General features: G+C 38.2%; 1 protein-coding gene across 1 annotated transcript in view; it reads right to left on the minus strand.

Annotated features, from left to right (window-relative positions):
• Positions 1-19,607, minus strand: part of LOC140237207 (F-BAR domain only protein 2-like) — a 132,985-nt gene that overhangs the window by 79,301 nt on the left and 34,077 nt on the right. Inside the window, exons 3-6 of the mRNA XM_072317152.1 lie at positions 11,736-11,810; positions 9,334-9,475; positions 6,057-6,128; positions 68-173 (exon numbers count right to left, since the gene is read on the minus strand). Coding sequence (XP_072173253.1) covers positions 68-173; positions 6,057-6,128; positions 9,334-9,475; positions 11,736-11,810 — 395 coding nt within the window. The remainder of the gene's footprint in view (positions 1-67; positions 174-6,056; positions 6,129-9,333; positions 9,476-11,735; positions 11,811-19,607) is intronic.

The following is a 19,607-nucleotide window of genomic DNA, read 5'->3' on the forward strand; positions in this document are numbered from 1 at the left end:
CATGGTAAAAAATAGCGGTTCAAGGGTTACATTTTCATTGGCTTCCCACTGAGATAGTAATACTCACATGTCTTCTTGTATTTTGCTTCCGCCTTCTCCAACTCCTTCCCCGTGATCCCCTCTCTCTTCAGCCTCTCGTAATCGATGCATTTTGCGTTGTACAGCTCCTTGGCCTGGGGTGGGAAAACACACAGGTGTCAAGGGGGAAAAAACAAACAAAACAAACAAAACGACTGATTAATGGTGCGTCGTAAAGTGTCTCTAGGTACAGGAATAGGCCTGACGTACTGTAGCTTTACAGCTCATAGACAAAAAAAAAAAGAAAAAAAGAAAAACAAAACAAAACATGAAGGGCCCTTGAAACACAAATGTTTTCAGATAACTGAAAAACAACAACATAATGAATAAAGAGCTTCTAAGTGTCCACTTACCCATTCAAGGAAACTTTCAAAAGCAGGATATAGTACATACCATTAAATGTTAACAGGATGTGATAAGACATAACTGAAGGTTGGGGGGGGGGCATGTCTTTCTCTGAAAATTCAGTTGCATATCTAGATGTATTTGCATATCATAAGACATAGAATGTACCCACTTCCATATTGTGGCTGCATTGTCCATGTGGTTGCAAATTCATACATGCAAATGAAGTTTTACATGATTAAGAAATTGGATAGCTCCCATGCTCTGGTGGATGCAAGAAAGCCACTGCAAAGTGTGCCAAAAAATATTATACCGGTACATCATAATAATGTCTGCATGAAACACGCAAACCAGATTAAAGTTGCACCGCCACATTGCTTTCCTTCTGCCAGTCAAAGAGCAGTAGAAGCAAAACCAGAGAAAAGGGGAAACAAACGAGTCGACAAAAGTTGCATTTGATATGGATGTTGCGTTAGAAGAAAGCATTCTATGTGCTTGTGTTTGCTTCTTGTTTTTTTTTTTTTTCATGTAATGCAACAAGACCACAAATTCCCCGTCCCCTCAAAGCAACTACCCCTTCCCGCAGTGGGCTAATGACACCATGCCCTGGAGTCAATTCCATACAAACCAATCCACAAGTTTTGCTGAAGAGAAATCAACCATACACCACTACCTGCTACTCAACCAATCAGTTCTCAATGCTCATCGTGAATAACATTCACTTGTATCAAATGACTTCAAAAGGATATCTACTAATTCATGAAGTTTGTCTTTTATAGAAAATAATAATAGTAATAAAAAAAAAAATCTGGAGATATATTCCACAGCCTATAATACAGAACCCCTACGTCATCACAGATTCCAGACAAGGGGTTCCACTTGATTAGGCTTAATCTGTACATTTCATACCTCACTGCCCCTTCATATATATGATATATATCATGGGATACTATCTGATTTTGACCATAGTGCATACTTTAGGTCAAGCGAAAAATATGATATGTCTGTGGTTGATGAATATATTACAGAAGTTTAGACAAGCCTTGGATATGGGGGGGGGGGGGGGAACTTGTCCCGGGGAACAAAAGTTATAGAATGCAAACACACCACTTTTCTGTGAATGTTATTATGGTGTTGGAAACATGAGGTGGATTTAGCATGCGACCACTTGTGGTCATCACCCACATGCTAGTATAACATCCAGCACTTTGGCTCTTACATTTGCCAACACAAGATTTTGTATTTTGTCTGCATATCAGCATATCGTCGCCGGTCACACGAACCGACGAATCACTCGATTTTGGGTCAAATTTTCGATTTTGAGATTTTCAATCATTTCGATAGTAGATATTCCATACTACATATTCTGAAATTCTCATTGTGTAATTCGGTGTAATTTTTACGTATTTATCACTTTTGTAGAAGTATGTAATTCCATTTGTGAAAATTATTTGTTTTCCCCATAGACACGTGTGTTAAAACAATCAGGCGATTCGACGGTTCGGTGATCGCGCGTACTAGTACGCGCGTACGCGCGGTCACCGAACCGACGAATCAGTGCGCATTCACTTGCGTGTAATTTTTGAGATTCAACAGTTCATTGACCGCGCGCACAGTGCGCGTACTATGTAATACATGTGTTGACAATGACAACGCTCAATGTACATGTACATATGGACACACATGGAAAATGACAACGTTCTTTGCAGACCGAAAATACATGCATGCAGCTCTTTGACGATTTCTCGCTTATTTGTTAACAATGCAATTCGATAAAAACTTCACAAATTAGAGCAAGAATTGAAGTCTGATGTACTACAAAAATAATTGGAAATTATAGACATGAAAGTGTAGCAACCATAAGTCAAAAATGGGTTAACTTCAAACGCGATTTTCTCGAATTGTCATTCTTATGCAAACCTGAGGGATTCGTCGGTTCGTGTGACCGGCGACGATATGATGATTGCACTATCAAAAAAGGTGGCAAATTTATCAATTTCAAATGAAAGACATTCTACATGTTGTTACCATCCACTCCAAGAATTTTTTTTTTCTCTCTCTCTCTTTCTGTAGTTGTTATTGGTGTGAAAGAATCAAAAACATTTTTCCTCAGTGGCATCCTTCTTCGATAGCACCATGGCAACAATATCAGTTATGCAGAACAAATGAAGCTGAGAAATCGGCCAACAAGCTATACAATAAGGAAGCAATTTTCAAGTGCAGCACAGCTTAGCAATGCACTCTGAAGATTGAACCATAAAAAAAAGCAATACCCATCTCTAGCAAAAACAAGAGGCAAGAAATGTCTCTCATCATTTTTAATATGTAATGTTCCAACAATAAGTGTATTACAATTATCTTAAACTTGGGGTATGTTAGTATAAAAAATGAAAGTATGATGGTATCATACAAATGATGTACATGTATGGGTGTGAGTTTGTGACAAACGGTTTCCATGGCAACTGTTTTACGACAGTAATGATGCACCACGACATGTTTGTAACACTTGATCCTAACTGACGCCTTGCTGTCCATCATGCAAGGAGTGATGAGACGACGAGAATCATTTCATGACATATGAATGACAGGCGTTCAGATAGTGTTCGTTTCATCACAAATCATGCGCGTAAATTTGTTGACGTTGCCAGGCAACTTGCGACAGTTGATGGTGGAGATGAATATACATATAGCCTATCTCTTAAAAGAGGTATACATATTTCTGGGGATCAGCCGTTATGGGTTATTTCAGAGGATGAACACATAAAAGGTTGTGCGCTTCGAGAACGAACTGTCCCGTATGATCCTAGATGTTGAATATCCCAGGTATGACAAATCGTATCATTACTTGGATGTTGAGTATCGAAGGACAAAAGAAGTATTTGCGAGAAAGTGAAGAGCAGCCTGTGGATGCATCAATATCTGACATTTCATAACTCATCTGCCAAGTGGACTCAGCCAACATCTTTTCTGTAAAAAGATTTTCACATCTGCAGCTGATAATCTGACATGAGCATGACACAGCAACATGGCTGCCATGATACCACAACGCCCCACAATTATTCTTGTGAGAATCCGCACATTCGCTGCAGTAGTGGACAAGAGGATGTGTACTGAAGTCTGCTAGCACTGTCTCAGAGAGGGCGGGTTTTATCTAAGGAGTGGAGCTTGCCCCTTATACATGTAGACAAGTCTGGAGTTTAAGACTTCGACTTACAGTTTTTGCCTGATACAAATCATTCGTTATCCTTACGCGGGGGAGAAAGGTCACTGACTTCTCTTTCATAGATGTCACTATCAAGGTCACAGCCCTTTTATTTTCTTTGAGTAGTGTCTACGTATTAAAGTATGAATACACACATGTCAAGGATTGCTACTAATCATGCTAAGACATACTGATCAAAGATGGAATAGTTCTCGTCCACATATTGATACACAAATAAAACTGGCTCACATGATACGCCAAGTGCCAAAAAATAAATGAATAAATTATATTGTGAAAAGTTTTCCCTGTAGCAGTATCAAACGTGTACATAATGCAGCAAATGATGGCTGCGTGTTTTTCCAGTGTTTTCTATGGGACACTCACTTTGATATACATTACACTTTATGCAAATCTTTGTGTTCATTTCGACTAGCTGCTCATCCACATTTTTTTGCTTGTTTGTGTTTGTACATGGAGGTTCAGAAACCGGGAGAGATAAATCATTTGAGCCACTGTCAAAACTCTTCAATTCAAATGGCAGCATTTTAGAAAGGATATGATTATTTATGGTTTGGTTTTACTAAAGAAAACCAAAAAAAAAAGGAAGCAGAATAAAAAGAGGAAAAAAGGAAGAAAATGACCATGTGATGACTTGATTACGCAGTGACTGCTTCATGGATTGATGTATAATTAAAGTATATAATGTCAAATGACAAGACTTTAACAACCCCAAAATTAACACTCACTTGTCGAACACGTTGTTCCTGTAATGAAGTGGCAAAGCAGTAGTGAAATATTTATCTTCCACTTAAAGATGCCAAATAAACATTTTTACTACGTGCTGACGATAAGATTTGCTTGTATAAACTAAGAAGGAACTTCTGAAAGCTGTGAAGAGCATCATGCTATTGCAGTTATTCTTTTATCTCTGCAGTCAAAGTCAAATGAAGAGCTAGCTAATTTCCCTGATAATCTCATTGGCAGCCAACATAAACATGATCATTTTTTGGCACTGTGTCATACAGTTGTGTAGGTGTGGCTTATTTTGCAGGTATGGTTATGGGGTGAATTTGATGCATGATCTATGCAGTCCAAAAGATGTCTGCGACAGCATATTGGACAATAGCAAAAAAAAAAAGATAAAAAAAAAAGATGCACTTATTCATGTACTATCTTTAAAGAATTCTCTTTTTCCATGAGAACTATAAAAAATAAAGCAAATATTTCCTGCATGAGCACACCATTCAATTCCATTAGGATCTCATGCTTGGTGATGCTAAACATACCATTATGTCAGCGCATGAAAGATAATCTCATATGTTTCCATAGAGACCACTGGCTGCCATGCCGACTAGTTTTGATTTAAACACCCTCGAGATTGCCCATGAAATGCCTCTACATCAAGCCTTTGGCAGCAGTACATGTATGTTATCATTTCCTCTGCTTGACTGGTGTCGCGTTAACAGGCTGCGGTGTACAAATCATCTCCATTTCAATGGTTGTGCCCCCTAACAATAGACTTCAAGCCATATCAAGAGTGAATACCAAACCCATATCTTCTTTTCATTTTATTAAAGGGAAAGAGTCAGCAGAATTAACATTTGGAAAAAAAAAATTGCATTAATTCTATATGTCGTCGTAAATTGATATATGTATACAAACAACATGTGCACAGTTAATTTGAGGTGTGCTCCACCCTTTATCACATATTTTGCCTTCCAAAGTTCTGCCTACATAGCAAACAGTCAGTACATAAATTCCTCCATTTTTTGTGATTCAACCACAAAGTTTACAGAATAAGAAGCATCAAATCGATGAGAAAATGTACATTTTTTTTTAAGTCACTGGCCACAATCTTCATGAAAAATTCTTACTATCTAAGTTTTATAAAGTGGTATTTCTTCTCTCATCTTCTCAGATCATATTCTTGAATGCATCAATACTTTTCTCTATGTTTCTTTTCTAGCCATATATTCTATATGTCTTTTTTTCTTTCCAACGTAAATTGTGCCGATTTCCACGGTCTCCTCTGTTTGTTTTTAGCCACATAATCTATCTCTCTATCTGTCTCTCTTTCCAATGAAAGTAATACAGATATACTTTTCTTCTCTGCTTTTTCTAGCCGTATATTCTATCTCTCGATCTTTTGTTCTTTCCAGTGAAAGTTATACAGATATACTTTTTACCGCCTTTTTTTTTTTTTTTTTTTTTTTTCTAGCTGTACAGTCTGGATCTTTTTCTTCCTTTTCCAAAGTAAATTGTGCTGATATACTTTTCTCCTCTGTTTTCTCTAGCAGTATATATTCTATCTCTCTATCTTTCTCTTTATCCGATGTAAAGTTGTGCTGAACGGACACTGCTACCACCAATGAGTGCATGAGGTATGCCGCATCCTTCCTCCCGACACACCGAGCGAGACGATCAGTCTTACCTTGGCCACTAGATCCGTGGTGGTCTGAATGTTGGTCACCACATCCGCCGTACTCTGGACCTCGATCTTGACCTGGTCAAGGAATGAAACATGAGATAGTCTTGCTCACATTGTCATGACATTAACAAAAACAAAAGGACAAAACTGACATACAGCTGTGATTTGACAAACGATGAGTTTCTACCCAACATGAATATTCAGAGGAGGTACATGTATTCCCAATTTTGGAAATCATTGTAAAGGTCCCAAAGTAAAGTTAAAGGGATGGTATAGTATTGGTTGAGATGAGGATTGAGCTTTTAACTTTTTGCAAGATTCTAAGAAACCACAAATAAAATGTTGTAGAGCATCCAATTCTAAGAGGAATTCAAAGTTAAAAGTCAAATAAAAGTTGCTTCCACCTTGTATTAGGATTGCTTTGCTTTACTTTGTTTTGGACATCTTGGCCGTTTTAAAACCAATTTTCATCAAATAAACTTTGAATTCCTCTTAGAATTACATACTCATTCATATTTCATAAAGGTTTCTCATATCTCACAAACAGAAATGAAGACCTAAAGCCCCATCTCACCCAAAACTATACCACCCCTTTAAAACCCAAGGAGCCATGAACGCAGACTTGTGAGGTATCATAACAGTCATTAGATGGATTTAATAAGTATGTAATAGTTGTCCCAATAAGATTTCGCTACAGATCAGCAATGGTGGCTCCTGCCTGCATAGATGATACAGACACACACTACACAGCCACTAATGGAAAGTGTGTAACTTCACTACCACTACCCATCACTATTATCGTATTGTATAGTAATGACTGTAATAATCATTGTAACTCAATTAAGTTTGTTTCATACTTTTGTGAACACAAAGTAGAAATAAATTCAATCTAATCAAATCACTACTACTACTACTACTACTACTACTGCTACTCCTACACATGGCTGATATAAAAATATACAAATGTCCTATGACTATCAAACATACGGCTATATGAACTCCATCCAAGTCACATCTGGCTCAGACCCAATCCATTCCTCATGGGTGAAGGGGGATGTAATACCCACGGGGTCAGTAAATGGTAAGGTTACACAAAGCCAAAATAGCATGCCCCAAATTTGCTCATGCCCTTTTGCTGCAACTTGTGTTCATTTTATAGCATTCAGTCAAATTCCCTCAAAAAAAAAGAAGAAAAAGATAGTATAAGATAATTTGGACTTTCAAACAAGTGGAACAATGCCACAGTCTCCAACAAAACCACTCATTAAGGCGATTGTGCTCTTATAGACTGCTTTCATAACATATTCAGATTCTATTTGATACAAGCCTGCCATGTTCACAAAAGATTAACTAACAACCACAAAGCTTGATGGAGGCTTGCCCGACCTAGCAACACCTGATGAATGCAGAGTGAATTCCTGCCTGAGAAACTTAATGGAATGGAGCAGGTGAATAAAATAGTTCATTAACTAGGTTGTAGGAAAAGAAACATCCACAAATACTAATAAATTACAGCTGTGGTCTTCTTTTTTTTTTTCTTTTTTTTCTTTTGTGAGGATCATGTAATACCCATCCACTGCCAGATAGTTTTATGACATCTGAGTCGGTTGTTGCGGAAAGAAACAAGCCTCAACAGATGTGCCAAAGCAGTAATCAACCCATTAAGTGCCAGGAACCACATCTGATGCAATTTGATGCAGTATCCTTTTTTTTTTTTTATTGCATTTCTTCATCATTCAATGCCAGTTATTTCATGTGGTGGAGTGGAAATCTCATTTTATGTGAGCCCTGTTTTGCCCATATACAGTACCCCTGCTCAATTTAATTGTAGAATTATCACGTGCCTTTATGACTTTACATCATGATATTTGTCATTGATTCTTTCGTTGGCAGCACATAGATCATATTGTAATGTTTGTTAAAAATTGCAACATTTACAAAAAAATAATTTCCTATTCGCTTTCGCTCACGCTGGACCGACACTGTGAAATTCACTTCCTCGTGAGCTGAAAGACTCAAGCTCTATAACATCTTTTAGGAGTAATTTAAGATCCTATTTGTTTAGTAGTGCATTTTGAAGACAGACTTTCATGTCTTCTTTTTCATCTTCTTTTGTTACGGTGTATGTACTTGTATTTTCAGTCTTTTTGCTTTGATGTAAAACGCCTTGAGCATTTAATCAGAGTGGAGAATGGCGCTATAGAAATTGTATTATTATCATTTATTATTATTCAGATTTTGTGTGGATTGAGTGAATTACACTATAAATTTGTTCAAGCTAATCTCTCTTCAATATAAGGTATATAGTAGAATTCAGAATTGCCAATTTAACAACAAGTAATTGATTTCTGTGGCAAAATTCCACCAGGACTAGTTGGTTTAAGCAGAGTACAATGTATGTCAAAGGTATAAAAAGCAAGACATAAATTGGAATCTTTGGGCTTTTTTTTTTAACACAACTGAAAATTTGTTCCCTTGAAAAGACCCAAAAAAAAGAGGAAAAAGCGATTAAGGGCTGCAACATGACCGCTATTCTGGTCAAGGCTATTTGGCACTGGGATCTCCGTCCATCACAGCTTTGATAATCACAGGAGCTGAGCAGGAAACTAGATAAAAAGAGTGGCGCCAATGTCTGCTTTTAAACCACTGGTTTATGTTTACCATGTACAGCGATGACTACATCACATACCTAATCTTTCACTACTAAATACCTTCTGTCAATGCAACAACACCACCACGCTATCATTTGCTTGGAAACTCATTCAACTACAGATGCATGTCGCCTATGAAGGGACAAATTAAGGAAGAAGTTGCAACTGCTATTGAAGAAAGTAATCTACTAAATGTTGCAAATGTAAAAGCTATCTTAAACTGTCATGCTTTACAAACTTCATTTTCACTCCTGAAAACTTGATACAAACAAAGCAATTGATTTCAAAAGCTTGATTTCTAAGCAGCACCTTGGGATGAATTCACCAACAAATGTATGTCCCTCAAACATGTGATTACAGAAAACTTTTGACCACTTTAAATATCTTTTTTTAAAAATCCACTTTAAAAATCTGACAACTTTAACTGGTATCTTTATACACTGTTCCAGTTTTCCCTGGATTTCACAACTAAGGAAGATGAGTTGAAAGGCCCTCCCTCACCCAAACCTCCCTCTCCCCAGCCCAACCCCAGGTGGGAAAAGAAAAAACAACCCAGTTGGGAGGGACACAGGGGTCATGACTGCTCTTACAGTCATAGGCTTTTTCTTTTCTCTTTTTTTTTTTTTTACCGTCTTGTGCTTCTTGTGCTGCTCGTCCCCATACTTCTGAATCTCCTTGACGATGTCCTGTAGCTTCTGGACCAGCTTCTGGTGGGACGTGGCCAGCTTGTCTGTCGCCGACTTTATCACCGACCAGAACGGGGCAAACGTGCTGGAGCGGAGGGAGAGGAGATGAGCAGAAATTTCGGCCTTCCATTTATACAAATCTTGAAATATACAAGCACAATGTGTAGTTGGAAAAATAAGCATCCCATTCTCAAGGACATATTGTCTATGGAATAAATATGAGGAATTCGGACTCGAACGATAATTTCGCAAATGGATGACGAATTTCCATGCACCTTGAAAGATCATTTCACAAGTGGTTGAATTTGCGTGCCATCGAGCACCACAGTCGTGTCGTGAGAAACAAAATGTTACCTTTTTCAGGAGAAAAGTTAGTGATTTTTAACCTCAGAGATGATGTATGAGTCACAAAACAGTGATAGAAGTTACAATAGTAAATCATCACGATAATGAATACATAGTGATGACTTAAAAGGTTTTACTCATCATGATAACTACAATTGTACATTCAAGTACCAAGGTACTATAAATTTTGTTTTGGTCATTGACAGTCATCGTGTTACATGTGCTGCTATAGATCTGGCACAGGTTAGAATATTCTGCAATTGCTGCAAATATTTTAGGACTCATATTCATGAAAGACCAACATTAACCATGTTTCTGAAAGAGTATTTTCATTGGCAAGAAACATTTGCACTAGTCCCACACATGCACATCCTTGTTGGTATGGTACCACAAAGGATACTAGCCTTTTGAAGGCAAGTTTCTGTACATTTTGTGTTGATTATCCAAGCAATTACGAATATGAAATATGACTAATTATGGAAATAGAATCCACGAACAGGAAATCTGTTCAGTTCTTCCAAAGTAGTTCTTGCTGCTAAAGTACAGTGTAGTACAGTTGTACTGGTGATTTAAACAGCTCGCAAAATCTTGATATGGAATTGGAGCTACAATGTATAAAACATTTCAAGTCCAAGTACACCTGACTCATACAGAAAATGAAAATGAAACAGTATATCAATTATGTATGACAGTGTAAAAGACAGAGAGACTAATAGAGAGAAAGAGAGGGAGAGAGAACGAAAAAGAAACTATGGTGAAGGTAAGACGGATGTGGGTTCGTTAAAGAGCAACCAACAGACCACGTTTTAACACAGCTGAATAACACCCCATTCATCTATGCCCAGACAAAATATTTGCTCAGCCTAAACAGACCAAATACCTGCACAGGAATTCGAGCGTCAATATATGGGGAATCTCTTTGGCGGGAACGATTGACAATTGATGGTCGGCACAATTCACCGAAGTGAAGATTTGTGGTTTACTCCCATCATTGACTTATTTTCGGTTATAACAACCTTGAAAAAAAAAAATCTTCCTTTTCCTGGGAAAATAAAAGTTTATTTCTCTACACTGATCAAAAGAGTTGTTGGAGACTTTTACAATTGCAGAAAAAAAAATGACTGGGGGGGGGGGGGTGAATGCTGATGTTTGTGGCTGGAACAAAGGAAATCAATCTATTGATTATGATCTACATTGCATTGTCTTATTCTACAAGAATTGTTTGCTTGTTGAAGATTATTTCATCATATGGGGCAAACAGTTGTAGAAATGGAAGGACTGAAATGGAGGAATAGTGACAAAGAGAAAAAGAATTTGTGTATTATTTAATCAGCAGATCAATCCCTTATTGACTGATCAATGTAAATTCTTCTCATTCATTCATCAACGGGAGCTTTATCACCCAAAGAAGCCAACTGATAATTGGCATAACGTTGCAACAAGTGAGTTCATTTCCACTTGTTTTTATTCAAATAATTATATGATAAATTCCTATTTTTTCGTAATTTAAACTTTCAAAATTAATGTTTGCACATAGAGAAATCCATAACAGACATCATATTTCTCCTTTGCAACAACACACTATGCTATGAGACAACTTTTTTTCACCTGTTTCTTCAGAGTGTAATGCGTTTGTTGTTGTTTCAATGAGTCATTTTGTTACGGTCAGTATTACACCTCCCCCTTTTAAACCATGTGACATAGTGCCGAGTCACAAAATCAATGGGGGTCATGGTAAAGAGAACAAGCGTGCTGTTAATGAGTTTGATGGAAGTCTGCTCCGTGTCCATGCACAAGACTCAATCCCCCGTGATTCAGCTCCCCACCCCCATCCCTAGAGGTCGCAGTGCACCCAATTTGCAAAGCACTCAAACTGACCGTCCGAGCCGATATCAAACAAAAAGGGACGGGGAGTATCTCTAATTGGGACATCACAGGCGAAATGCGGGGTCGCAGATCGGAGCCGCTGTCGCCGCAGCCACAGATCGCAAAACACTCACCCAAGCTGCGAGAAATTGCTGGTGGATTTGGCTAATTTGCTGACACTCTTGTGGTAACTGTCCTCAATCATGGCCCTGCAGATGGGTCAGAGATGACCACACAGAGGAAGAGAAGAAAAACAAGAGAAAGTGGTCAGTGCCAATCGCTTTACTACACTAATTCATTTGACTAGAGAGACAACTGAGTAAAATGTGTCAACAAATCAATCTCTGATTGTCACTTCAAAAATACTTTTTCCTTCTCACTCACACACACACACACACACACACACACGCAAACAGACACACTCACACACAACTGGCCATATATGTGACCCTGCACCTCAAAACAAACAAAAAGTCGCCAGACATGCATTTTTAGTTAAGACCATATTCTGAAGGAGCAGACTTTAAGCTTTAAAATGATGTATAACTCAAATCAAATGGACTCTCCTAACCTATCTAAATATTGGAAAGAAAGCACAAACTCAGGAAAAGTGTGAACTGAGAAAAGAGGCTCTGAAGTACAGTGTCTATTCAAGCGCTTAATCTCTACCAAACCGTGCTGGCTGTGCGATGAATGGGACAAAAAACAGGAACTAAACCACCAGAGTAACAACAATGAAGGGATTATCAGATTGAACTGAAATTAAGCATGCCTCATTAACACATTCTGTCCAAAATTAATGCTAACTTTCAAAGCAGTAGCACTATCCTTTCAAACGTTATTAGAGTTGAAAGTGAAGAGTGTGGACAAGGTTTTTCAGAAATGAAAAAGGGATTCTAAAGACACACCTAATCACACTATTCTACCAAAAATGTTCGAGATAAACTGCTAAAAAACACACTTTCCTGCCCGTTTTATGATACCAAATTTTAGCATATTGTAAAAGAAGACCCGCTCTTTCAGAAAATATGAAAAAGTCAAGTTCGGCTAGGTTGACCCATTTCACTTATATTCAGTCCTCACGCAAAATCAGTGTGTGCGACTTTATGTTCGTTTTGAGGTGCACGGTCACATATGTACATGTAGGCAGCATTTTGCATACACATTTCTTTTACATTCGGTCTGTCCACATCAAAATATAAACATAAACATGATAACTACAAGTATAAGTATCCCATACTCATCCCCAAAACTAAAAGATCATGGAGAGACAGAGCATTTATGTCAGCAGCTCCCCTCCTTTGGAATAGACTCCCAGACTCCGTGAAGGATTGTGACACTGTCAGTGACTTCAAGCGAAAGCTATAAATGCACATTTGGTCTACTTTTCTTTTAGGAGGCACATGTTGCACATTATACATTATAAATGTCTGTATCATTATTGTTGTTATTATTATTATTATTATCATCATCATCATCATCATCATCATCATCATCATCATCATCATCATCATCATCATCATCATCATTATTATTATCATTATTATTATTATTATTATCATTATACTCATATCCCACCTGGTACACTTGTGAGTTGCTATTGCTACTTGTTGAATGATTTCTTGGTCTTACTTATTCTGAGTTTTTCCAATGTTATTTGTCCATTTTTATTGTATATATTGTGATCGCTATTACTTTGACCACAGATTTGCAGAACAGCTTTTGTTGAAGCAAAGTGCCCTATTTAGAAGTGAAATGAGGAAAAAAAAATATGCTATAGACATAAACATGGATTAGCATATGAAGAGGTTGAATGCAAAAACTGATAACACTATCAAAGTGTTTTGTTTTTTTCAAGTATTAGGTTCTCTTTCAATGATGATGCACTCGTTACATAACAGGAACTATTTTGAGAATGTCATCAAAATTACCAGTTATTTTCTTAGTTATTCAGCAGCTTCAATCTCAAATATCTTAAAGGGTTGGTACAGTATTGGTGGAGATGAGGATTGGGCTTTTAACGTTTTGTGAGATCCCAAGAAACCCCTCATGGAATAGTACAGAGCAAACCATTCCTAATGGGATTCAAAGTTTATGTAATGAAAATGGTTTCAGAATGGCTAAGACATCCAAAAACAAAGTAAAACAAAGTGATCATAATAAAAGGTGGGTCCCACATTTTATTAGGATTACTCTGTTTTGGACATCTCAGCTATTTCAAAACCGATTTTCATCAAATAAACATTGAATCCCTTTTGGAATTACGTGCTCTTTCACATTTAAGTTGATTAAAATGGATATAGTTTTTGCATCTAAACTCGTCATATATAGAAGACAGATGTGTACAATCACTATAATGGAAAATCTCTTTTTCCTCCATTTACAAATATGATCCACACAGTAAATATGGCATCTGAGAGACATCAGCATCCTTCCCAGAGATCTAAATAATAACATAAAGCCCTCGTTCTCACCCCTACCTCGTCCCCCGTCACTAGCCCCTTTCCCTAATGTTCACCCACTGCACGCTGCCAACGTTAAGGAGATTTCAAGCAAATCAAATATAACTTCAATTCTAATCCCGTGCCACCCTCGCAAACGCATTCACCATAATGTCACATCCTGACATGTCTAGACGTACAACGCACATCACGCAACGCATCTCTGCTATTAAAGGTGTGCAGCTGCGAGTCGCACGCAGAGTTTGTCTCGCCTTCTGCAAATCAGAGCCGGAAATGCGCAAAATGCGATCCTTCTCAAATTTCATGCCCATCTGGTTTTTCTCCCCATCTCTCCCTCTCTCTCTCTCTTTTCTTTGCATTCATTGTTTTTTCTTTGTTTCTTTTTGTTCGGGAGGTGGAAATGGAACATGAATGCATCAAGTGGACACAAAAACAGCACCTCACATTGCTACTGCAGGCACAAGAGATGGAGGGATGGACAGACCTAAAGAAAGAGAGGAGAGAGAGAGAGAAAAGAGAGGAAGGGGATAGAAAGAGAAACAGAAAGAGAGAGAGAGGAATAGAAAGACAGACAAACAGACAGACAGACAGAAAAAGAAAGAGAATTTTGGAGAAACTTCCGACTGACAGAAATCTCCAGCTGTATGTGCTCCATGTAGCATGAAATTCAGTCTATCTCTCATGGGGATGCTCGTGCATCTAATATTAAATCCAAAGTCACATTTCTTTGATAGATAACGGGCACTGCACACCGGCGTTTCCGCCAACCATGCACAAAGTCCCTTCTTCGGCCATGGCAAAGGTAGATGTACTACATCAGCTATTAAAGACCTGGTAACGTGGGGATACCATGGAGTAGGAAGGCTGGCCTTGCACGAATATACAGAAGGACATCGATTATCCAGCCATCGATTATCCAGATTCTCTGTTATCTTGCCGTCAACTGGCTGACATTTTTTTTTTTTCATGTATTTTCAGTGCCAAATCCCACTCAAAACACACATACATTCATCCATTATCTTGCAAATACACAACGGGACGTATTCCAAACATCGCAGCGGACTGTATATTTAAAGTCAGTTCATGAGACGATGTCAGAGACTGGTGCCACACTTGTCACTGGCACTGAGTGCACAGCAGAAGGTTACAATACAATGCAGCAGCAGTAGGCCTATTCGACAAGTCACAATATTGATCTCATTGTTGGTCAATATCAATCAACGAACAATAAATGACGAGATAATTCACTTGTATTTCGGTTTATTGAGGTATAAAACATGCAATGCAGATAATCATTAGTGAATTGGCAACAACATTATCGTGTATACCCTGAGCATGATATGCTAGACAGTGCTGTATATGTGCATATCTCTAGTCTCTTATGTATGGCCAAATCAATTATCCAGAAGCCTGCCGGTCCCGATGTGGCCAAATAATTGAGGTTCTACTGTATTCGAGAATCCCCGCAACAAACTGTCTCCAGCTTTATCGCTGATCTTTACGTAAGTACACACAAAGCAGAAGAATCTCAACTTGAGTCAACCGTTACTGATAAAGCGCATACTTCGATGCACACATTCGCTGACCCAGTGCTATTCATGGTTTTCAAATGTACCCCAGTGGGCAGTGAATGAATCGGGCTACCCATGAATCCCCCGGGCTTTTAACGCTAGATTTCTCTACAGAGACAGAGCAATTCTACAAGATATTTACACTTGAACTGCTGTATCTGACAACAATTACAGTACAAATGTTTTGCTGCTGTTGTCAATTTGTTTCCTCCATTCCTTCTTTCTCTCTCTCTCAACTCTCTCCCACTTTATTTTGAAGGGCAGTCGTTAGATTATTTTCAATTGAGGCCCATCTCTGAAGTCCATTATTGATGTTGGCTTACGAGGAGAGGGTGACAGTGATGAATGCAACGTCAACTTCCCAGCAACCACAAAGCAGTTGCCTCACAGTGTTGTTGTACACCCCAGTCCCTCCTCCTCCTCCCACCTCGAACCATCCTCTCATGTATATTAAATCTACTGTAGATGCCGTCTCTTTTCATCATCATCTTTCCTGTTAATCACCCTTCCTCATCACAACACTTCATCTTCCTTTCGAATACTCCTACTCCGCACTCCCATATTCCTGTGATACAAAACTGGTGGTACATTTTTTTCCCTTGTGTTTTTACCCTTAACCCGTTGAGGATGGGCTGATTTTGCTGTTAAACACGCACTTCCCATAGACACTTGCCCGAATATACTCGGGACTAGTCTTCAGTGGGTTAACAGACCTGTTTTTAGTGTGTTTCTGAGTGAGATGATGCACTATCTGCTCTTTGGCATAGATTTTACTGGCAAGACTAGCCTACAGGTGTACATCTGGAGTTTCCAATAGCTGCATTCCTTTAACCCTTTTGTGTGCTTTGACTGCTGATTGGCACAAAAAACAAACAAACAAACAAACATACTCCATACAGCTTTGTACAAACTGTCAAAAGTTCCTGACACAGAAAGGGTTAAAGGTCCAGTTTACCTTTGGGAGCAGTGATTTGAAAACTGTTCAAGATATCACATTTGATGCATATGTGTAGGTCTGTTGTATCATAAAACATCCTACCATAATGAAATATTTGCAATAAAACCTAAAATATAAGGAGATATCAGGGGTTTTCTCAATAAACCGTAACTGTATACGGTTTAGTCTGGAAACATTTTTATTATAACTGTTGTTCACATTTTGTGTATTTAACAACACTTAACATCGATTATACGGATTCAAATTTTGACAGTGGTTGTTTCTATCCCTAACTCACATTTTAGAACTATTTTAAAGCACTAATGCTGGGTTTTTGTTTCATCTGCAAATGGTAAATTATGCCTTTAAGTATAGATCTAGGCCCTCTCAACAAAGAAGCAATAACTGTTGTTAGGTATCCTTTGTACATTGCTCACTTTTGTTATACGATCACACATCTCATCTTCATTCCGCTGCACGATTTCTGTTATCTTTACACAAGTTAATTTCTTTTGAGTGAGGACAGCGGAAACAAACCATTGGCCGCTATTAAAACAAACTGCAATAGACTTTGGGTGTCCACAGTAGACGACTGCACATTATGACTGACACATAACAAACACCCGTTATCATCTTATAAAGCAGGATGAGGATGAGTTTAGGGAAATTCTAGGTTATGATAACAGCTAATACAAAGAAAGAGATAATATTTTCCGTCATACCTCTAGCAACTGTTTGAAAACACTGCCAAACAGATATCCAGAGCTCTAGCTTTATGTTTCCTTTGAAAACAAAAAGGGCAGCGAGCAAATGCACTTCCTATTTTCAGAAACGTATGACTGAACAAGGATTGCCCTGCAAAACTACCAGCCTGGTGCCCCATTTTCGCTTCCTCTCTTCCGACCACTTACTCACACTTCTGGCATTTACAGCACATTATACACCCAATCTTTTACAAGTCAAATGTTTTTGTTTTTTTACAAACACTCTTAATTACAGGATGTGTGGAACCCTGGGTTTATTTCTCTAAACTTTTCCCCTCAATATACACTTCCTCTGGGATATATACAAAATCCAGAAGAAGTACACCAGCGTCCAGGGTCATCATGACAGCCTGGGAGATGTTGACCTGCTTTGGCCATGATTTCGATATTATGATAATATCATGGACCTACTACCCCAGTAGTAGGTCCATGATAATATTGAAACTGTGCTGCATTGAAACTCCATCCTTCTTGTAAAAAAAGACACACACTTGTGGGTAGATTTTGTGCGACAACCTGGGTTATCATCAAGAGGTATTAAAGTACATCATCAGGCCAAGCTGGCCAAGCTACCAGGTCCATTTTGGACAGCAAGTACACGGCAGTGGTGTCACAAAAATCTTCAATAAGAAAAACAAACTTTTGTGAAATGCTGTGTAAACTGCACATTTTCAATTTTTCGCAAGATATCTTCGAAATGTACAATGATCATATATGTACAATGTTCCACAGCATACATTCCTTGCCATCGCTAAGTAACATCAAAGACCCTAAATCAACAAGGTCAAATGTAAATTTGTGAGTGGCCCAATTTGAGGAGGCGCCTCCTGAATCTGTGGAGAGCACTTGCACTTGCCGCATCCCATTTTTGGTTTCTCTTGGGATCCCCACAGAACACACTAATAAGTGTGGTGCTAAAATCCCATTAACACTTTAAACGACTTGATAAATATAAGCAATGTAGACAGGCAGTCTTCACCTAAATGCAGCTGTAAACGTCTGTAGAGCAAAAGCATTCTGGGGCACACCAATTTATTAAGAAATCAAAAACACAAAATGAAAACAGTGACAGCAGAAACTAATATGTAATTTTGGTTACAAGGATATCTAATTCTGGTTAAAAGAATGTGGTAGATCTCATTATATGAATGCAAAATCAAATTTCAGAAGAAGCACACTCTATATTTCAAAACCACTCTCTTATTTTGGCTAGAAAAAAAAAATACACCGATACGTTGACAACATGTAATTAAATCTGTTCGACTGGACTTATTTGTAAAAATCATGGAGAATACAGTTTCGTGGCTCATCCAAGTCCAAATGAATCAATATCTACATCAATACATGGTATATGATAATTATAATGATAATGATAATGAATAACATTTATATAGTGCTTAATACTGATGTTTCTAAGCGCATCAATCCGGAAAAAGAAAAGAAGAAAGTATAACATAAAAATGAAATACAGCATTATGTACATATTATGATACAACGACAGCCACAACAACAACAGAATCTGAAATCTGAAATTAAGGTTGATAATGATAAAACATGCCAGTTGGCAGATAGTTTCTCTATAAAACTGTCTTTGGTTTTGTTTTTTTACAGCAAGAGCATTTTTTTTAATGCATTGGCTCAAATTTCCTGCTTAGTCTTTGATGATGCCCTTGCCCCTGTGTTCACCTGCTCTGCCATTAACTCTACTGGTATCAATGGGCATGGATGCTGCACAAGATGAGAATGGAGGTTATGTGTAGTGGGCCTGAGTGGGTTAATACACTCAAACTGTGTATCATGAACTGGCAACAGATTAATGATTGGCAAAAGGCAGAAATGATCCTTCCTCCGGACACACAGACAGATGGTGACACGACATTTGCTCCTGCAACAGTTGCTCGGGTCTTATTTGCTCCAAGGACTTAGGGTTAGGATTAGGGTTGCGATAGGGTTTTAGGTTTAGCTTGATGGAAGGATCAGGATTAGGGTAAGGGTTATGTGTGTGGGTACAATTCATGTTTGGCTTATCATGCAGATATTTATTGGAGAAGTTGTTGTCGGAGCAAATATCATGGAACCCAGAAAGACAGAAAGAAAGAGAGAGACATTCGCAGGGCTGTCAATTTTCAGGTATCGAAATCAGAAAGGTACTTGACTGTGGATGTAAAATGCATCTTGGTCTAGGTGATGAGTGATTTTCATATCAAGGAGGCTCTCTTTACAGCAGGCACAAGTACAGCTGTAATTAATTTTCAAGGAAACCTGGCAGCTC

Source organism: Diadema setosum, chromosome 13 (genome assembly GCF_964275005.1).
Source record: "Diadema setosum chromosome 13, eeDiaSeto1, whole genome shotgun sequence".
NCBI classification, from domain to species: Eukaryota; Metazoa; Echinodermata; class Echinoidea; order Diadematoida; family Diadematidae; genus Diadema; species Diadema setosum.